Source organism: Anabrus simplex, chromosome 2 (assembly GCF_040414725.1).
Source record: "Anabrus simplex isolate iqAnaSimp1 chromosome 2, ASM4041472v1, whole genome shotgun sequence".
Taxonomy (NCBI): Eukaryota; Metazoa; Arthropoda; class Insecta; order Orthoptera; family Tettigoniidae; genus Anabrus; species Anabrus simplex.
The window spans coordinates 3,160,047-3,183,592 of record NC_090266.1 but is presented as its reverse complement, the minus strand read 5'-3'; the positions used below and the strand labels follow the sequence as shown (position 1 = coordinate 3,183,592).

General features: G+C 39.6%; 1 protein-coding gene across 1 annotated transcript in view; it reads right to left on the bottom strand.

Moving 5' to 3' along the window:
- The window catches only part of LOC136863901 (dynein beta chain, ciliary-like), a 5,220,903-nt gene that overhangs the window by 4,289,353 nt on the left and 908,004 nt on the right, over nt 1-23,546 (bottom strand). The window contains exon 13 of the mRNA XM_068226514.1: nt 12,772-12,988. Within this exon, the coding sequence (XP_068082615.1) occupies nt 12,772-12,988 (217 nt within the window). The remainder of the gene's footprint in view (nt 1-12,771; nt 12,989-23,546) is intronic.

The window sequence follows — 23,546 nt, the reverse complement described above, 5'->3', positions numbered from 1 at the left end:
GTGGGTCTTCAAGGCCTAGAAGAGCAGTCTGCTGTCTATAAAAAGGATAGGTCTGTGAGAAGGGAACAGTGTCGGGCTTCAGAGACATTACCGACATTAGGTTGGAATGCTTGTGCCATTGAGCAGATCCAATCATGTACCTAAATTGTGATGTGTAATAAACTAACGCATTCACATGAGATAATTTCCCCTCATTTACATAAGGAATCTACAGGAACGTCGGAGTGAACGGGACATCCAGCTGTATGCCATAATTTTGCCTGTATAGCAGAGAGAACGATATATCCAACTGTCTGCCGGAATTTCACCTGGCGAAGCAGAGAACGTCTGGAACATCGCACGAGATCAAGCCATCATGTTCGTGACTTGCCATTTGGTCACCAAAGAACTTGATATCGCTGAAGACGTTATGGATTCCGAGTAAACTCATGGGTGTGCCCTCCTGTAAAGCTGTGTTCGTGGTATCCAGAAAGGCTGAGTACATTTCCAATATTAAGTAGCTTTGAAGGTCGTTTCCCATTGTAAATATAAAGTAAATTTGTATGCAGATATAATGTAGATCGCCAATATGCTATTTCAGAGGGATAATAATAATAAGTTCAATTTTTTTGGTTTTTATGAAATACAGGCGTCATGGTTTGGGAATAACCATATTTTACTTCCACTTATATAAGGGTTTGGTAATGCATGACGTAATTATAAGGACCTTAGATTAATTAAGTGTGAATCGCTGTCAAGTAGAGAGGGCTTAAAAATTCTGTGAAAATGACTCCAGTTAACATCTCTTCCATAGCATATATGAGTCATCAAGATTTTCAGTAATTCATTTTTGTGCCTTCACCTGGTAGAGATTCCTTCTAAGTAGTAATTATGGCACCTGTGTGGGTATATTTCGACGAATTATTTAGCTCGCGAATGCGTGAGGTAATTTGGACTCGTGTGGAAGGAATTCACCAATAAGTAGCATTGTATTCGAGGTATCGAGAGGAAGAACAGGGTGGCTAGGCAGGTTGTAGCCTTAATGAATATTGTGAAGTAAGAATATGAAGTTCCCTTGGAATTTGTTATTAATATGCCCTAAGTGGATACCGCGCTATGAATATGTTGATTACGGCCGGACATAGAGCCGATATTTAGAGTGATGCCATTGTGGCCAGTAGTGAAAGAAAATGTGATTATTTGCCGCGGAGCAATTGTGTGCGAAAGGCCAGTGCCTCGCTCTTTGGAAGTGGGACATGGACTGCTCGCTGTTGGGTAATTTATGAGCCGGTCTATAGGGGAGAAGGAAAGTGTTTTCTCCACTGAAAGGAAACATAATACAAATAGCTGGTTCATTCCTCTCGAAACAGCGATTATGTGAGTCAATCTAAATATTGCCAACGTTGCGTAGATTCCAATATGCATTAAAAGGAAGACTCCCTCCAATTTATTTCCTTATTATTTACAGCGTGTAGGGAGTTTCAGGTTAGACACACCCCATCTCAGAAGATCCTAGGTTCATTCCAGGAGACAGTGAAAGCTTACTGTTACCAACAGCGGGTGTCTTGTGCCATCTGAGCCTCATCGTGTATGTTCGGAGTGTATTTGTCCTTGTCAATCTCTTACAGGTAGTGCTATGATACTCTGTCTATGATGTCTGGTATTCGAGTCGCTCTATGCTTGTCCACAGGTAGCAACGTTGCGTAAATAATATCCTGATATGTGTATTGATAGAAATCCCAATGAAATGATGGTGTTTATTACATTGCCTATTCAGCAATGATTAACTTAAGGAAATGTTGTGGTACGACTTTCAAAGGCTTGGGAGTGTACATATTGCCGTCGTATATTTCAGTTCATCGATGTTGGTAGACCTATATCATAACTTGATATAATTTGAATATATTAATTCTCGGCAGGAAAACAGAATTACAGCAGTGTATGGCCATACTGATTAAATATATGTGTAAAGTGATAAGTGTAAATGTAAAGTGAAATAGTTCGAGAGGAAGTGCCTCTATAAGTCTGAGATAGTGTAAATAGTTCATGAGGGAACGCCTCTTAAGTTTGAGTAATTGAACGTATAATGAACTGTAGAGAAAGACTACCGAATATTTAAACGTCAGGATCACCCACAATATCATATGTAAAGTGCGTTGTATGGCATATCCATGTAAATAATACGTGTTTCACTAGTATAGTAAAATTGTTATACAAGATATTGTGTCTCTTCTCATTAGTAATGAACTCTCATTATTAATATTCCCCTGCTACAAAAATTATTAGAAGATCGCTGCCCCATCTGGGGGTCCAGTCAGCCCGATAATGCCCACCGACTCAGCTAGCGAATCATTCTAGTAGGGGAAGGTGAGACTTCGACAACCGGGCTGAGATCGAGGCCCACCGAAGGTGCTCCATTCTAATGTCATATTAGTGAACAACGGTAATTTGTTTATGTACTGAAGCCTTGGACACGTACACTACTTTGCAGAGAATACTTTTGTCTTAAGAAGATACATTTTGCGGGATTCGAAAACATGCAACAGGAAAACAATCTGTATTGATTTCGAACTCTAATTTAGTTACTATAGGAGAACATAGATTCAACACCTGTCCTCTTATCGCAAACACGGAAAGTGAAATTAAACAGCACGCTGGTATTATAAGGAATACTCTGCTTACATTTAAGTCACCAGCAGTAGAACAAATTACCGGATAAATATGTAACTTGAAATTTCGGTTCGGAAACATATTATTTTAATCTGTTAGCATGGGTTACAACATGTAGCTTATGCAGGAGAGGGCTATTATGAAAATGCTGAACTGAAATGTAATTGTGCTACACACATAATAGAGAAGAGTACCTAAGTGTTCTATCTTCTCAGAAGGGCAAAAGGATGAAATGACTCTTCCTCCTCCTCCTTGTAGAAAAATTTAACTGAATTTGGTACATTTTAACACCAGCAACACCCTCATCGATTGTTATAAGCAAGAACGCTTCTACTTTGTTAAGTGTAGCAAATTAATCTCTAGTGGTAAACGGTTTTGTGTTCAGAATCGAAGAAATTTACAGCACACATAACAGGGAATGGAAACCAAGGGTCCCGTCTTATCAGAATTACCTAATAAAGAATAAAATCCCTGACCAATTAGTGGAGCAATGACCTGCGTTTTCCTAACAGAAATCAGTATTTGCTTGATAGTTTTTAGTGTTTGGAAATTTTAACGTTTGAAGATGGCAGCAGTGAGGTTAGCGATGTTCTGTTGTTGGATTTGAAATTCCGCGCTACGACATGCATAAGGTGTCAGCAATGAGTTTTAGCGTCGTAAAGATGGTAGCAGTGCGGTTAGCGATGCGCTATTTTCCTTAAAAGTGAGGTTAGTGTCCGTCAAGATGACAGCTGTCAAAATAGCACCTAGCATTGCTTACAAACAAGAGCACGTGGTCGTGACGTTACGGTCACGTGGTATGCAACATCAGCACGCGATGTTTAAAATCCACGCCCACGTAGATAGAACTCGTCAACAGCACGTTGTACACTCTAGCTCATTGCTGCCACCGTATGCATGTCGTAGCGCGGAATTTCAAATCCAACAACAGAACATCGCTAACCTCACTGCTGCCATCTTCAAAAGTTCAGAGTTCTGAGCACTAAAATCTATCAAGCAAATACTGATTTCTGTCAGGAAAACGCAGGTCATTGCTCCACTAATGTGTCAGGGATTTTATTCTTTATTAGGTAATTCTGATAAGACGGGACCCTTGGGTTCCATTCCCTGTTATGTCTGCTGTAAATTTCTTCGGTTCTGAACACAAAACCGTTTACCAATATAGATTAATTTGCTATACCTAACAAAGTAGAAGCATTCTTGCTGATAACAATCGATGAGCGTGTTGCTGCTGTTAAAATGTACCAAATTCAGCTAAATTTTTCTAGGAGGAGGAGGAGGTCGCGGTGATGTAGAGGAGGAGGAGGAGGAGGACGTGGTCAGGAGGAGGGGGGAGGACGCGAATAGGAGGAGGACGAGGAGGAGGAAGAGTCCTTTCATCCTCTTGTCCTTCTGATAAGAAAGAACACTTAGGTCCTCTTCTCTATTATGTGTGTAGCTCAATTATTTTTCAGTTCAGCATTTTGCATAATAGCCCTCTCCTGCACAAGCTACATGCTTGTAACCCGTGCTAACAGATTAAAATAATATGTTTCCGAACCGAAATTTCAAGTTACATGTTTATCCGATAATTTGTTCGACTGCTAGCGACTTAAATGTAAGCACTGTATTTCTTACAATACCAGCGTGCTGATTAATTTCACTTTCCGTGTTTGCGATAAGAGAACAGGGGTTGAATATATGTTCTTCTATTGTAATTAAATCAGAGTTCGAGATATATACAGATTGGTTTTTCTGTTGCATGTTTTCGAATCCCGCAAAATGTATCTTCTCAAGACAAAAGCATCCTCTGCAAAGTAGTAAAATTATTTTACCTGCAGTGAATAGGAAGAGTATGTCGGATAGAGATATTCAACATTTGCAATTCTATGTGCGCGCCCTGAGTGCGACTGTATCAACACAGAGTTTAATCACATATTGTTTCTGTTCTGAACACTGATGGCCAACATGTTTCGTCTTGTTCCACAATCAATTGTACTTAGAGCTTGTCTTGACGGAACAGCATCCTCCTCTCCCTCCTCATCCTCCTCCTCCTCCGACCGGACATAGCCGTGTTCCTTCTCTTCCGCCTCACAGGTCAGATACGTTCCTCCTTCTCCTCCTCGCAGTTACTAAGGTTAACACAATCCCTCCTCCTACGGAATAGTCATTGTTCATCAACATTAGTGTGTGCTTCGACATCGTACGCTATGGAACAGAACAACAAACAAAACTGTAAATATGCATGCTGTTCGCATGCTCATACGCGACAACTTACTTATCTCACACGAGTAATATGTTCTATAAACATGGAACTTTGATGCCATAACATCTGATTCAATGTTTATCACCAGGATTTGTATCTGCGTACGCTGCTCCTTCCGTAAATAATATTCGAGATATCATTCCTCTTCATAGTGAGATGTTAATCGATGTAGCTTTATGCAGAACCTGTCAAAGTCATTACAAGCATCGAGGGGAAAATGGTGATGATGATTGGGATGGATGAATTCCGAAGATTGAACACTGTACACAGTGTGTAGATAAACGTTTCCTAGTACATGATGATAATGATGATTCAGAAAAGGAATAACAATAAGGTAAGAAGTGTATTATCTTCCTTGTAAAGCATAACATACTTAGTATAATACATTTCTAAGGGTTTTGCTTAATTTCAATGTTGCAGGATGCGTTACAATTGAGGAAGCATGAAGCAGAAGGCTGTTAAGAAGCATAGCAACCTTGTCAGCGGCAAAACGAGAACTGTTGTAGTATATTGTAAATAACAGCATAACAGCAGTAACCCTCTTGCGCAGTAGAATGCGTGTTTCGTTCTCTTTGACAGAGAGATAAAGCTATGTCTTGACAGAGAGGGAAGCCATAACAGCCTATGTATAACCGCCATCTTGTGCTGTAGCCTCTAAGCTAGGTTTCTTCATGAGAGCCTGTGTGTAACCACCATCTTGTGCAGCAGAATGCATGTTTAAACTTATTTGATAGCAAGAGAGAGATTTATGCCTTGACAGAGGGGGAGGTCATAACCAATGCCCCACACCGCTGGCTGCGCAGAAGCGTGTGACTAGAGTAGACACGGCCATGCGCGTACCGCCATGTTGCGGGCTCTCCTCAGCTTGATGCGGAGATCGTATGGAATTCATTCTTTAAATTACATTTCGCACACATGAAAACATTCGCCTTATAAAATTAATGACAGCTTACACCGATTACCGTGTACACACGCAATAAATATACATAATATCAAGACTGTGGTAATATTAAAATATACTTCTGTATAAAATTGAAAAATCTACACAAATCCTTTGGATTGTTCTATTAAACACACACATCATCCTTAATAAATTTATATTGTTTACAAAATTCTACTTATAATATCTTACAAACATAGTCAACTCATATACAGTATGTGAAATTACTTCTAATAATAATATACAACTGGTATAAGATTAAAATTAACATTGAATTTATTTACATATTTATATTTTACGATTTTGGAACCTAAGTAGCATAACGACGTGCTGCATCTTAACCAGAGCCCCTTTTGCCAACACTTTTCAGTGTTCCTGAAGGGCCTTCACAGCTATTTAGCGGTCCAAGTGCCCTCGAAGTCCCCACTGTACTTAACCCCTACAGGCAGTCTCCTACTTGGGCTGTCCAAACTCCATAGACAAGGGGATGGAATGAATTTAATCACGCACATTTTTCATTTACAATATCCTGCACTGGTCGAATGCCCTCTAACATTTCATTGATTTTCTCTGTTGTTTATTCTCTTCTTGAATATCTGTACAGATTTTGGAAAAGGATCAAACACTACCCCTGGTACCCTGTTCCACTCCTTCACGCCCTTCCCAATGAATGAAAATTTACCCCAATCGCTTCTGCTAAAATTCGTTCTAATTTGTTCCTGGATATCAGTGCTGGTTCGAGGTCCACTCAGCATACGTGATTACAATTGCGGAGCTATCTGATGGTGACATAACAACCGAGAGGATTCGTCGTGCTGACCACATGCCCCCTCGTAATGTGCAGGCCTTCAAGCTGAGCAGCGGTCTCTTGGTAAGCCATGGCCTTTCTGGCCTGTTGTACCATGGGGTTTGGTTTGGATATGGAACAACGTAATTGGATGAGTAGAAGTTAAATTATCATGTTTGTATGATTTAGGTAAGTTAAATACTGCCTGACATTCATTACACTGGTGCTAGTCTTCTATTGTGTATTTCTTAAAATAAAATTGATGTCTAGTGTTAGTTTGAATTTCTCTCCGTGGTTTAGGCTTCAGTTTTATTTTTTACCATTTGTTTTACGTCGCACGGGCACAGATAGGTCTTATGGCGACGATGAGATAGGTAAAGCCTAGGAATGGGAAGGAAAAGCCCGTGGCCTTAATTAAAAGTACAGCCCCAGCATTTGCCTGGTGTGAAAATGGGAAAACATGGAAAACCATCTTCAGGGCTGCCGACAGTGGCGTTCGAACCCACTATATCCCGGATGCAAGCTCAAAGCAACTTGCCTGGTTAGGCTTAAATAATAAAGTTATCATTTAAGATGTAAAACCCTCCTCATAATATTATCTTCTTAAATATTACTGCTTTTACAAACATTAACATTATCTGAGCACATAAAAATTGAAAGTGCGTTCTCTAATATGAGCACCAGGATTTACACCAGAAATAAAATAAAATGAAATTGAAAGTAAAGCACTTGCAAACAAAAAAGATTAATATCGCAGTGGAAAGTTAATTTGATCAGCGTTTTCTAATGCATACTAGGATTGACAAGATTGTAATGAGCTTTGCTTAGACATTATATTGTCCGATTTTTCTGGAATAGCGTATTAACAATTGTATTCTTTCATTATAAAGCAAGTAGGTAAAATACGATACTAATAAATCATTTTTCTGATAATTTATAATTTGAAGCAATACCTTACCCTAACATTAGAAGGTTTTATCAAGTTATATCAATCATATGTTACGGATTCTAGGCTCAGGTTTCTCAAATTTGAAATACCGCTACACAATTTGTATGAAAAATATGTTGTCTTTTTCAGAACACCTTTTTAGTTCTAAACAATTATCCTCCATGACTTGGAGAAAGGCAAACAAGAAAAAGAAGCCTAAATATTCTAAATTTCATATCCATGCGTTCTCTTAATCAACCACCCTATAACCTGTTTAGTTCTCGATTATGGTAAACGAAAGTTATATTTTAACAGTTCCATTTCTACTCACATGTGAAAAGAAATACCAGATCCCTTCTGATAGCAGTCTGTACAAATGAAGATTGCACACGAATTCACCCTCGTGAATATCTTTCCATTCCTCAGGTAAGGCCTAACTTTAGGCTTAATATTGCCTATCAATTTACTAACGTAATGTATCAGCTCCCACATTCCTTGAAAATATTTCACAATATATTATCACTCCGTCACATATAATACCAAACCAGATTCACTAACAGGCATTATAAATCGAAAACATGCAAGGGTCTGTAAACATTACCACGTGCTAGCCATGCATTCGAAGCTGAAGCGTCCCCAACATGGCGATGCGCGAAAATGTTCAATATTCCTCTTGACATCAGCGCGCTCTGTGAGTCTAGATAAGTAATATTAATGTCTTTGGTCATAACAGCCTAAGTATGTGCTGTAGCCTCTAAGCTAGGTTTCTTCATGAGAGCCTGTGTACAGCCGCCATCTTGTGTAGTACGCCTCTTCAGCCAGCTTTCTCCATAAGAGCAGTCGCCATCTAGTCTATACGAATAGAGTATAGCAGTTATCCTGCATAATAACCCTTGCCTCATTTCTCGAATTTCAGGCTGATCAACAGACCAAATGCCAAAGGGTCTAAGTAGGAATTGAACCGTTGATCTCATCATTAGACTACTTTTTCCTTATGCTATCATGTTCCTGATACTGCGAACCTGCGTATTAGGCAGAACAATTTTGTCCATTTTGCCCTACGACGCACAGTGTGCCGAATCCCCGTTCTAGGTGGAAAAAATTAATAACGTCGTTAATAGTGCCGGGATCCTATTAAAAGTTGGCACTATACCGTTTTCGAGGTCGCTGAATTAATGTCTGGCATCGTCTAAAGTGTACGATGTTCGGGGGTAAATATATAGGGGTGAGGAGCAAGGGGAGGTTTGAAAAATGACCGAAAGCAACAAAAGAATCGTCCATTTACGGCAGTAAAAACACGATTTGGATGTGTATATTATAGTTTATAACAGTGGTAAACATACTATTTAAAACTGGATAAAATATGAATAACAATGAGAATTTCAGTCCAGTATTCTTGTTATACCTTATTTGAGGGAATAGACGAAGGCACTGTATGTAAGTTCTTCCAGATTGAAAACGTATTTTAAATTGGTATTAAACATAGAACAAGGAAATATGAACAAAAAATAACATTTATTTTTTAAATAAAAATATATTCGTCAAAACCATAAGAATATTTCTTTATAGCAAAATTTCATTTTCGAGTCCTGTTAATGACGTAGTTCTAGTAAAACACACCTTACACACGAAAACAATTATATATATTATTTCCATATAAAAAGTCAAGATTACACTCAGAAACATTTCATAAAAGACGTGAAAGGATCATATTACAGTATTTATAACTGTCTCATCAATCTCATCCCGTTCACAATAACAACATGTCCAATGTTCATTCGTCCCCTGATTCGTCTGTAGAGTCCAGAGAATCGTAGTCGTTGCTATACTGGTCTTCTTCATTTGATGTGAAAGGATCTTCGGAGTCAGCAAGTAACTCAATAGCTTCCATAGGTAGATTACCAGGAGTTTTACGTGGCATTGTTCGGTACTTGTTTATTAAGGGATTTGATGTAATCAACATCATCTTAATCAAGTCTCTATTCGTTGAATTCCTGCTACATTTTCGAGTATGAAGTTCACGCAACCTCCAACAATCTTTATTTCTAGCTTCTTGAGCTTCTTCTTCATATAAAGTTCCTATTGGCACAAGAAAATGTTTAATTATTTGAGTAATGTGTACTAAAATGTTATGCACAGTTACGGGCATATAATACCATGGATATACTATAGTTTAACATACAAAGCCGCAGTTTGCGCACCAAATTCCTTGAATTTATTCACATTTATTTCAGAGCCAGAAGAAAGAGCAGCTAGTAATACATGATATCTTTTTATTAAGCCTTCATCTTTTCCCGTTTGATCGAAAAGAATCTTCAGCAGCAAACGCGACTTCCTCCAAACTACGCGATTCGGTAATATCACAAACATTTTGCTTCTTCGTCTTTACGGACGAGTCCTTAAATTCCTTAGGGTGACGGCCGGCTTTGTCAGGGACACAACTTGTTTTCAGATGATACGCTGGATCAATGTCGTCTTGTTCACTTAACACGATCAAATCCGTCACATTTAATCTATCACATAATTTTGCTCGGAATCGTTGTTCTCTTCTTCCTGCACTCTCCCATTTTTGTTAATATTACGGGATATCAATTTAATTTTGTTTCTTAGCTCCTGAAATTGAGTGTCAGTAAGAGCTGTAGGCTCTAATTTATCCATAACATATTGAAATATGACTTCTAAACGCCCCTCTTTACGACATGACCGCCACGCGTTGAAATATTCTTCTCGCGGTAACGCCCACATAGGCACTGAAAATAAGAAAATAAACCATTATGCACATTCGTGCGCAACCAAACCACTACAGATCCTGAATCTACATTAAATTTCTCATCGAATGGCGTTTAAAGTAAAGTGGCACTATGAGGCACTCATAAAGTTTTTTCCGAGCAAATCCTAAAAACAATCTAATTTTCTACAACTGCTTCCTTTTACAACGCACTGTAAATAATTTATTCAGTGCAGAACGCTTGTATTATGCTTAAAAGTGAGAACATATACCACTTTTCACTATTCCATGAGCCACAGAATACAAAACCTCGTTGAAATCACTAGAAACACAACGTTCGGTTCACTCTGACACCTCCTATCAACTGAGTTGATAACTGCCAGGAAGACGTTTCAGCACCTGTCCCCACCCTCGTACGCACCAGAAAGCGGGAAGAAAGACTGAAGGTCACCATCTGGTTTGTTCACTATCGAATGAGCCTGGTTTCGCTTTGATTTGCGACAGTGAATTTTTTCCACCTAGATATGGGATTTGACACACTGTGCGACGCAACGTTTTCGAGATATTTAACATTTTGCGTTTAAGCCCCAAATTTAATAAATCGAACCGTTGTTCCTAGCACGGCATGTTATACTCTCCACCATAGCAAGAACAGGTCGAGTTACGAAAATTGCTGCAAGACACAACATAACAGGCTAAAACAGACCAAATGCCAGAGGGCCTAAATAAAAACCGAACCGTTGTTCTGACCATTAGACTACTTTTTCTTATGCTATCATGTTCCTGATACAGCCAACCCACATATTAGGCAGAAAAATTTTGTCCGTTTTGCTCTACGACGCACCGTTTTCGAGATATTTAACATTTTGTATTTAAGCCCTAATTTTAATAAATAGAACCGTTGTTTCTAGCACGGCACGTCATACTCTCTACCATAGAAAGACCTGATCAAGTTACGAAAAATTGCACTATGACACAACATAACAGGCTAAAACAGACTAAATTCCAAAGGGCCTAAGTAGAAGCCGAACCGTTAATCTCATTATTAGACTACTTTTTCTTATGCTATCATGTTCCTGATACAGCATACCTATATATTAGGCGGAAAAATTTGGTCCGTTTTGCTCTACGACGCACCGTTTCCGAGAGATTTAACATTTTGCATTTTAGCCCCAAATTTAATGAACCAAACCGTCATTTTTAGCACGGCACGTTGTACTCTATACCACAGCAAGACCTGATCACGTTACGAGAACTTTGCTCCAAGAAACAACATAACAGGCTAAAAGAGACCAAATGACAAAGTGCCTATATATTAACCGAACCGTTGATCTCATCATTAGACTACTTCTTCTTATGCTCTCATGTTCCTGATACAGCGAACCTAACTATTAGGCATAATATTTTGTCCGTTTTGCTCTACGACGCACCGTTTTCGTGATATATAACATTTTCATTCAAGCCCTAAATTGAATAAATCGAACCGTTGTTTCTATCACGGGACGTTAGCCTCTAAGCTAACTTTCTTCGTAAGAGCAGCAGCCAACCTGCGTCCATGTATAACCGCCATCTTCCGCAAGCGTCCGTAGGGAGTCTCATAAGGAGCTGTGTATAGCAGCCATCTTTGCAGTCACCATCTTACGCAAGCACCATTAATGCGTCTCATAAGGAGCCGTGTATAGTCGCCATCTTGTGCAATTCGCGTCGGGAAGGGCATCCGGCTGTAATACTGAGGTTAGGTCACTTCATGAGGTTAGGCTTGCTGTCTGGTGCGTCAAAAGTTAGGTTAAGCCCATCCAAGAGAGCGAGTGTGAGGTTAGGCTCTATTCAGGAAGGGCATCCAGCTGTAAAACTGAGGTTAAGCGCCTCCATGATGTTAGGCTAGCACGCTTACGCGTAAAAAGTTAGGTTAAGCCCCTCCAAGATGGCGGATGTGAGGTTAAGCTCGTTCACTTAGGCTTCAGGAAGGGCATCCGTCTGTAAATCTGAGGTTAAGCCCCTCTATGAGGTTATATTAGCTCTCTTACTCATAAAAAATAGGGTTAAGTCCCTCCAAGATGGCGGTTGTGAGGTTACGCTCGCGCTCTTGGCAAGCGCAGTCAATGCCGCGGAGGGCTCTCCCAAGAGCGTGTGGAGGTGGAGGCGGCGGAGGCCTCTGCGGAGATTCCCTTACGCGGCGGCGGCTGGCGAATCCTTGACTTATACTACTGCTACGTCATTTTTCAACGCATCTCTAAGGGTTTCTTGTGTCTGAGCCAACTTGATTTGAGCTTGTGATATGTTGTCGTGTGATTCCTGGAACTCCGTTCGTAGATCTTTAAGATCGGCGGAAAATGCCTGAACTGAATGAAGAACTGTTCGTAGATCTTTATCCAAAGACTTAATAATTTCTGTCTTGATTTCTTCCTTAACAGACTCTAAATTATTTCACTTTCACCACACTATTTATGGAACTAACTACAGAAAAATATAACATGTTCACAACTTTACTTACATACGGATGAAAGTTGAGAGCAACATCGGTTGAAACATTTTGATTCAGGTAGCTGGAGTCCTTCCGCGTCAATAGGGGCATCTCCAATTTCTCCCAACATTGTACTGGGACTGAACTAGCCCATTCGGTGAAAATCTTCTCTTCTAATGCTTCCATTTTCCCTGTCAATCTTTCGAACCTATTGAAAAGGAACTGTCCTCTTTCGCATGACGTTACTCTGTAATACAGACACAGGTAGGGTTACGGGTAGAATCAATCATGATTCAGTAATGACAGTCTACATTCATGTGTAATAATATTATTATTACAATAATTATAATAAAAAAGAAGAAAAAATATATGGACAATGTTCCGTCCGCTAAGAATTACAGGACAATGGAAACAAAGAAGTACAATGAAGTATTTCAGAACGTACAAAACATGACAGAAATAATACGGAAGAGGCGAACGGCATTTTTCACATATATCCAGAATATATGAAAACAGTTTAACCAAGCACAACTTGAAATATATTTGCATCAAGAAGTCAACAACAACTTGGATACATGAAGTCAAGAAAGACATGGAATGAAATAATTTAGGAGAATAAGAAGCAAGAAAGTGTAACCTTTTAGAAATGAAGAGTTAATAAGGGAAGGATACCACTGTTTATTCGTACATCAAGTTAATTGAAATTCATCCCTTATCTCCCAAATTCGAATACCTTCCTGACTTTCTACCCACATTCTTGTACCAGCAATCAAACTTGCTAATTTCATGTCGGTTACTTCTAACATACACATAAGGTATTATCAGTTCAGTCAATATTCACTCCCGTAAAGGAAACAGACCGATATACATATAGTTGACTTCCTTCTAACTGAATACTGTTGAACGGAACTGTGAACTCACTGCATTAGTTTCGCTGCACCTTGATTCAATACCATTTAAAATAATAATAATAATAATAATAATAATAATAATAATAATAATAATAATAATATATTTTATTTATTCCGGCAAAGTTAGGGATGTGGTCCCTTTCTTACCCATAACACTTATTAATAATAACTACTGATGATCACAATATGATAATGTTAACAATAGAAACAGTAATAGTATTAATAAAAGTAACCACACTTAATAAAAAGAAAAAAAGAAAGATGGTATCATGTATATAATACACATCGTACGTAGAGTACGTTAAAGATATATGGATAAGGAGTACTAAAACTACTACTCAAAAGGAAGATTAGAAACTATATATATTTCTACAGTACACCGAAAAATCGCTGTGAGAAAACATCCTAAATACTTGAAATTATTTACCTTTTCCAGTTGTTTGTATGCACACTCTGGCATTCAGTCCCTTGGATATCTCATTTACTGACATCAATTCAGTTGTGGAAGAGCTGTGTGCGTTCCACGGAGGGCTATTCAGAGGCCGCGGAGCGGGTCACGTGTCTGCTGACTCAACAGCGTGGGGAATTCCTGGTGGACGGGCAATGTACGTTGCCAGCTGAGGTCATATACCCCTAATTGAGTAGAAGAGCAATTCACGTTTGCTGATTATTGCAGAGCAAGCCTAACCTTACAGTCGCCGTCCTGAGGGGCCTAACTACACTTTGACGGCTTGTTCCCCTTTTCGACGCGTAGGAGAGCAAGCCTATCCTCATGGAGGGGCCTAACCTCAGTAATACGACGGGATGCCCATCCTGACGGCAAAGAGAGCGAACTTAACTTCACAGATGCTATCTTGGAGGGGCTTAACCTTACGTTTTACGCGCAAGACTGCAAGCCTAACCTCATTAAAGGGCGCAACCTCAGTTATACGGCCGGATGCCCTTCCTGACGCCATCTTGACTAGTAGGGCAATGGGCATTCTCGAGACGTTATTTTGAGTAGTAGGGCAATGGAGATTAGCATGAGAGAGCGCAACTAACCGCATGGAGGAGCCTAAACTCAGTTTTACGGCCAGATGCCCTTCCTGAAGCCAATTGCACAAGATGGCGGCTATGCACAGCTCCTTATGAAACGGCTTAAGGGCGCTTGCGCAAGATGGCTGCTGCTCTTAGGAGACGCCCTAGGTGCTCTTGCTCAAGATGGCGGCTATACATAGGCTCCTATGAGACGCCCTAGGGATGCTACGGCATGATGGCGGCTATACACAGCTAGCTTATAGGCTACTGCACAAGATGGAGGCTGCTGTTATGAAGATTATTATGAATGCGGTGTACGCAATTTGACATTCCACGTGCTCTTGTTTGTAAACCAATCCATGTGCTGTTTGACATTTTAATCAACAGAGCACCGTGCTGCCACTTTTAGCTACTACATTTGAAATTTGGTGGCGGGCAATTCGAAAAATTCCACGTGCTTTCTAGACAGATGTCAACGGCCATTTCTAAACAAAGCCACGTGCTCTCGTTTGTAAACAAAGCCACTTGCTTTTTTGACAGTAAACAACAACGCATCGCTAACGTCAGTGCTGCCATCTTGACGGCACTAAATCTCAATGTTGCCATCTTTGGCATGTGGCAGCGATCATTTTGAAATTCCACGTGCTTGTTTGACAAGCCACGTCCTATTTGATAGCGGTCAGTGGCCTTAATCAACAAAGCATTTTGCTGCCATCTTTACGCCACTAAACCTCATCCTTATGCATGTTGGAGAGGGCAATTTCCACGTGCTGTTTTGACAGATCCCATCTTTAATCAACAGAGCATCGTGCTGCTATCTTTAAGGCACTAAACCTCATAAGTTTGAAAGGAGGTGGAGGGCAATCTGAAAAATTCCACATGCTTTTTTGACTGCTGACAGCGGCCATCTTTGACCAATCTCGGCTATACATAAGCTGTTATGGCCTCCTCCTCCTTTGTCAAGGCATATCTCTATCGAGAATGTTTAAACATGCATAGCGAAGGCTAGAATGAGCACCTGGTTTTGACCTGTAGCGATGACGTCATCATAGTAGTGAATGTTTAGACTTGATCGTTGACTAAAAGCCTTAGTCTTCGAGATATAGTAATAGAGAGTAGAGCTCAAATATGACGAGAACAATAATAGTTGATGTACAAGGCTTTAAAGTAAACAGCAACAAATTTGTGTTCAAAGTGGTGGCTGTGTTAGATTGCAGTGTTTTATGGGCACCAAAACTTGTTAGTTTAGTATTTAGTCCATCTTTCCCTTACTGTTTTCAAAAACAGATGATGATAAAAATGAGACTCAATGGATCGAAAAATTGAGGTTGCAGTGGGAAGAAAAAGGAATACCTCATCGTTTTCTATCTTTAATGATGATCTCACATTTGTCAAGAGCAGAACTTGTTTTTTAAAGGGTCGTGAAAAGAAGGAATGGTTGCGTCAATATCTATCAACATCGTGTGAAATTATCGACGTGCATGAATTAGGGTGCCCATCATTTAGACTTCTTCCGAAGGAGCAAAGTGAAGAAACCTGTAAACAGTCTTTACAACATGTGTGCATGCTCTTTAATTGGTTGTGTTGCAGTGCATGTCGGGAGTTGAACAACATATGTAAACTGCAGTGTCGAAATAACGTTAGTGTGAAAGAAACATTTGTAGAGTGAAGACACCATGTCATTTCTAACAGATACTAAGTGTAACGCAGTTGAAAAGACAATCGTAAAGGTTTATGCGTGCAAAAGGAAACTAACATTTTTACTGAAGAACAGTTAAAGGCATTACCAATGTTAATGTAGCGGCAAATACTGTCAGAGCTTCAAACATGTAGTTTACATCACGAACACCTGAGTGTAGGTAGGAGACCTTCTGTGAGACAGTGTCGTACATATCAACTGATTAAACTGCATCACGCACCTAAACCTAACGAGTTGTATTCGCTTTTAAGCTCTTATCATGGCTACGGAGAGAGTAAACAAGGAAAAGGTGAAGAAACTTGCTGGGAGAAGGGTGAGGAATCCTCGAAGCCGACTTTCAACCTATTAGGTCGTGTTACGTACACTTAGTACGTGTTGAAGAGATGTTAAGTCATCATCATCATCATCTGTTTACCCTCCAGGTTCGGCTTTTCCCTCGGACTCAGCGAGGGATCCCACCTCTACCGCCTCAAGGGCAGTGTCCTGGAGCTTCAGACCCTTGGTCGGGGGATACAACTGGGGAGAATGACCAGAACCTCGCCCAGGTGGCCTCACCTGCTATGCTAAACAGGGGCCTTGTGGAGGGATGGGAAGATTGAAAGGGATAGACAAGGAAGAGGGAAGGAAGCGGCCGTGGCCTTAAGTTAGGTACCATCCCGGCATTCGCCTGGAGGAGAAGTGGGAAACCACGGAAAACCACTTCGAGGATGGCTGAAGTGGGAATCGAAGCCACCTCTACTCAGTTGACCTCCCGAAACTGGGTGGACCCCGTTCCAGCCCTCGTTCCGCTTTTCAAATTTTCGTGGCAGAGCCGGGAATCGAACCCGGAACTCCGGGGGTGGCAGCTAATTACGCTAACCACTACACCACAGAGGCGGACGAAGAGATGTTAAATACAGAACAAAAATGGCCAACCAGACACCAGTGGGATCCGAACCTTTCCTACAGAACAAAGATGGCCGAGGCCGCCATAGCTCAATTGGTAGAGCAACCGACGCGAAATCGGGAGGTTGTGGGTTCGGATCCCAGTGGTGTCTGGTTGGCCATTTTTGTTATGTACTTAACATCTCTTCAACACATACTAAATGTACGTAACACGACCTAATAGGTTGAAAGTCGGTTTCGATTACAATGCGGTCGTGAAAATTCAATACTCAGTGAGGAATCCTGCTGGGCATGGGCTCATCTATAAAGTGCTTGATCTTCTTCCCGTCGAGCTTCGTCTTCCTAGTTACGAGTACTTGAAGTTCGCTTGGCACGTGGTGTTCCTGGCATTAATATGTTAAATTTTGCCTGAAAAGACCATGACCTTGCTTATCGACAAAACAGTCCTGAACTAAGACGTGCAGCTGATGAAAGTCTGCTTCGTAAAGCTATGCTGCGTCTGTCATCACCTAGTGCTTCAGTTGCTGAGAAGATAAGAGCACATGTTGTTGTCGTGGCGATAAAAAGAAAGCTGTTACTAGGTAGTTTCAAGGACAGTAAAATAAAGAAACGATAAAACAGATTTACCTGAAGGAAGGAATATATATATTCTAAAATGAATATAAATTGTCAAAAGAATAACAGGTGTTTTTTAATATTAATCCTACAGTATGTCCTCGTAATAATGTTAACTTAGAAGAAAGGAGAGGTAGAGGATCGAGAATTGAAAAACACACACACAAGATTTAAGGTACATCCTCTTTATTAAATCATGAAAGAAGCTGTTATTAAAACCAAGCCTTCTAATATACAGTTTATTCCCACGACGTCGAATAACACGTTCAACTAAATAGTCATCAGGATATTTTGTTTTCTGCAGTTTTTTGATGTAGAGTCCTCCTTCAATAGGCTGTCCTCTGAGATCGCGAAGTAAATATGTAACTGGATTAGTAAACTTAACACTCCTGATTTGAAAAATTTCAGTGCTCCAGTTGAGAGCAAAGATAGACTTGTAAAGTTATATCCTTGACTGATATTCATGGGAAAGAACGTTTTAAGTGTCCTTTCGTAGGTTTATTGAAAACACCTTTTACAATAAGTTTGTTCCCATTAATCTTAACATTTGAATTTCCTAACCAGAAACAGTCGTCTTTGTTGCGAATACCGTAGATGGTGACAGTTTGTCCTGTAAGAATTTTTCCATATAAGGTACAAAGGGAGATCCATTGGTATCTCGAATAAATGTTCGAAACTGATTACGATACTCTGTCGTGATTATAACTGCAGACAAATGTGGTAGATCTTGCGTCGATGCAGTAGGTGTTTCAGCAATAACATCTGTAGTTAAAAACTCAACACGCTTATATGATGAAATATGGTTAAGATCTTCTTCCCCATTCCCTAATTGGTCCATATCTTGCTACTCCTCATCCTCTTCCTGCTTCTATTCTTCTTTATGCTTCTCATTGTCTTCATGCGTCTCATTATCATATGATGTTTGCGTAGAAGCAAAACTTGAAGTAGAATTAAACATTTCTTTAATCCGTGTCTGCTTGAAAAAGTTTAAGCTCTTTAAATTTCCGTCGAATATTGTTTCGAGCTTGGATCATATGTTTTGTAATCTCCTTGCTAGATGTTAACATGGTGATGGTTTTCGATCAAGTAGTCACTGTAATCAACGTTAATGCATATAAAATGATCGAAACCCATGCGATATCGTCCATGCTGAAGATCACTTTCTTTATCATTAACTAACAAGCTGTAACGATGTGATGACCAACATGTAGCACACATAAGTTTAAAGTCGTTGCATGTCATTTCAGTGTTAATATGATCGTTATACACATGTCGCATGTTGCGCTAATCTTGCCTAAAAAGCACAATAACATTTGCGTTGTCGCGTATCAACTGGTTAGGTACACGAGAATAGGTTTAGCATGAATATCAATAGATACAATCAACATATTTATGTCGTCCCATATTAAAGAATGCACGAATAACGTTTCGCTGTTCCGTTGTGAGATCGTCAAAGATCATAAGAGAATTAGAAAGCACATTGTCCGGTGATGGTACTTGCTCATGTGAGTTATATTCGATATATTTTATTCCATCTTTAATCAGATCGTACAGTTTTAGAATAGTATATAGCTCTTGATAGAATGACTTTACGAAAACGTAAATATTCTCGAAGCGTATATCATTTAAACAAGTAATGATTGTAAGTAAAAGATTTGTTTTCCCACATCCCGATGCCCTGATATAATACATCGAACAGTAAAAGGAAACAACGTTCCATGATGTACTTTGAAGTTGAATTACAACTAAAGTAGGCAATATTAATATATATATTAAACGAGACAAGAGGTAAGGGTTAGTTAATTATTTGTTCTTGAAGAGTTAAGTCGGGTACAGAATGGTGAAGCAACGATATCCAAACGACATGAAGAAGAAGAACGCACAAGCTGTCGGATGGAAATATTTTATAAAGGATGCACAAAAAGCTATTCGAGGGGAATACAATCCTCGTGTAGCTATTACTAAGGCACTACGCGCAGCAAGAGCGAGAATTTCTTCAAAGTGCAGAGCAATGTTTATTAAACGCGCAGGAATTATTCCTCTACCAAAAGGAGGAGGATTTATTCCTGCGCTGTTTGCTGGACTAGCAGATTTACGGTCATTGCTGGGTGCTACCAGTGCTGTAGCAAGAACTCTTAAGGCTGTGGAAGAAGCGAAACAACAGTTGAACGAGAGTGAACGTCATAACAAGACGACGGAGGCAAATTGCATTACGAGGCAAAGGTGTACACAAGAAGCTAGCACTATACAAAGAAGGGCTTGGCATCTACATATCCCCCAAAAAAGTGTACTGAATGCACTGCCACATCGAGCTCTGACGCACGAAGAAGGTTTTACGTTTTCTAGACAAGTAGGAATCCGTTAAATTCGTTATTTTCGAGGTGTGTGTACACGCGATCAACTACCAGCTACTAATACGCTTACAGACTTCAATAGTAATCTACAAACTTCGCACGTCCTGCACGACTTTATTATTACAGAGGAACGTGGATATACTATTCGTGAGAAGCCAGGAGTAGTAATTTATCATCCTGTGTCTGTAAAACGCATTAGTAACATTACTCTTAGGCTTGTAAATACACATAATCAACTTACTCATTTAGATCGGCACGCGTACGTAGCTTACAATCATCATCCCAAACCAGTATAAAAACATCTATAAAACACGGTGTACATTCCGAAGGCATACTACATGTCTGCGAAGACTCATCGTGTTTACAGATAACCAAGAACAGATACTCCAAGATTTAGGTTATACGCTACAACAACAAAATGGGGGAAATGCTAGATATTATGAATACGGTAGAAGCTCGTGAAAGTGTAGTAAGAAGTGAGCTTCATTCCTATCAACTTTGTATGTTTGGATTAAATAACAATGATGAGATTCACAATATTATTAATCAGCAAGATGTATACAACTTACCACACGAAAGCTACCTCTATATTGAAGGACGGCTAGATAAGTCAGGTGGAAAGATGCTGTCCGAAAGCTACTAACAATTGGATGATTAATGAAGACGGAACTTTTACGGAAATGTTATCACTGAATCATATTTTTGGCTTCGCAAGACTTTACACGTATTATAATCAACGCAAAACCAGAGCTTATTCTGATCCGTGATCGAAGTGATTACAATTCTCTTAAAGCATCAGAAACACCAGTGGAATCGAAATTACACTTCATCGTATATTGTGGAGGATTCCACACGTAACTTTTTCTGATCGTGGAAAAAATCAATTGCTCAAGATTTTAGAAAATGATACACCATTACCTACACGTTTCCGAAGTTGGAAGCTGAGTGAATATCCTGTGTTACCATCTACAAACAACCATAGCTGGTCTGTTAGAATGTCACGAATATTATTTTTGGATGTCAAACAAATCGTAAATTCAATCACGAAAAAAATGCTCACTGTTTGATCACTGTAAAGTAAGACATGTTAGACTATATCTCAATGGAATTACGTATCCCTACCAAAACATAGACATTAACATTGAGAAAAATAATTTGGGATGCTCATTGCCATGTTTTGTAAATTCGAATCATCATATTATCAGAAAGATCATCGTCCGCTATTTTCGCCTCAATAATTTAAAAATAAAGCGCCGATTGTAGGATCTCCTGTTGATATTCGTTCAGAATTTGAAACATCTGAAAACATTCCTGCTAACACAGCAGCCTATTGTCTTATTATTCATGTGAGTGATGTTACTTACCATACGCTAATGAACATTGTTGCTAGATTATATGTAAGGATAGCCCTTTATCATCATCATTAGTATGTGCTTCGACATCGTACGCTGTGGAACATAGAGAGTACCACAAACAAAACTGTAAATGTGCATGCGGTTTGCATGCTCATATGCTGCATCTTATTTTTCTCACACGAGTAAGTGAGGTTATTAAGATGATCTATAAACATAGAACCTCACCTGAGATGTCAAAGCAACTTATTCCATACTTACTGCTTGGATTTTTAATCTACGAACATTCCCCTTACATACATGATTTTTGGACATCCTTTCTCTACACAGTAAGATGTCAATCAATGTAGCTTTACACAGAACCTGTCAAAGTCATTACAAGCATCGAGGGGAAAATGGTGATGATGATTGGGATGGAAGATATCCGAGGATTGAACACTGTACACAGTGTATGGATGAACTTTTCGCAGTACCTGATGACGATGATTCAGAAAAGAAATAAACCACATGAATAACAAGAATGTAAGAACTGCATTACCTACTTTGTGAAGCATAACATACTTAGTATAATATATTTCTAATGTTTTGTTTAATTTGATTTTTGCAGGAGGCATTACGATTCCGGAAGCATGCTACATCTTGGTAGAGAGCTGTTAAGGAGCATAGCAATCATGTCAGCAGCAAAACGAATACCGTTGTAGTACTGAACCCGAGTGACTTAGGCCCATAGTCAGTCATGATTTGATTGATAAAGTAATATATGGTACATTTATTGAAATACAGAAGTGTAGTTGAAAATATTTCATCTGTGTAATGTCGAAATATGAGCGAAGGAAGGACGACAGACTGGAGCCTGATGGATTAGCTCGACACAACAACATTTAGCTACTTCACAGCAGGGGATCTCATTAGTTGGCGAACAGGGAAATACATGTCCACAAATAAGTCTTGGTCAGAAAGAGAAGGGGGCAGGCGACACAGAGGAAGCTCGCAACATGAGTAATGCGTTGGGATATTTTTGGCAGGACGGAGATTCCCGTGCCGTCATGGAAAACTACAGCGGTTGCCAGGACATTCGCTAGCCTAGGTTCGGGCAGGTGGAGATTTAAATCACGTGACCGCTTGCCGGCCAATCGTAAAAATTTGATGGAAGACTCAGGGATACCATCTTAAGGAATGATGGATGAGATATTCTAGTAACTTCAAAAGTGATCAGTAATAAATTATTGTGAGTACACGGATCGATGTAATGAATTTATTAGATGTCACGCATGGAAAAATAATCAATAATTATTGGCAAATTTAATAAATTGAAGGCTGGATTTCTTGAAAACCAGACAGCTTGAATGTCATTGGCTGGACGAAGACCACGTTGTAAGGGACGCTTCTAAAGGCGCGAAATGTGAGGAGCTAAATCCACCCGTATCTCCTAAATCTGTGATCGTTAGGAGCATATTTAATCCAGCAAATATGCTAGCGGAGTGGATTAATTTGTTGTAAATTTTAACGTCCAATTCGGAGTGCAAGTACCGATATTAAAAATCCACCCCCTCCCTAAGGGGTATGACGTCAATGAATCCGCGAGGGAAAGCTTCATCCATATATATGGGACAAGGTATACTCGCCAACACACTTGAAATGAATCTCTGGAGCTGAACTGTCGGTCGCAGCTAACTTCAAATTCTACGGGCGTACAGTAACTCAACATTTAATGGCACGAGCATCCGCCAGTGTTTAGAAAATGTGATCGCGCTCAAGCAACATGAACTGGAAATAGTTAACGTAGGACAGTGTTTGTCAGTTATAAATATCAGTGAAGTAAATTAATTGCACTGTAAGAGAGTAATATAAATTGTACCACAATAAGTACGTAAATAACAGACTGTGTGACGAACAGTACTTTAAGGGAATAATATCCTGTACTTTGCAATATCAAACCGCTATCATGAACACTTCAAGAGTGCCGTATGAA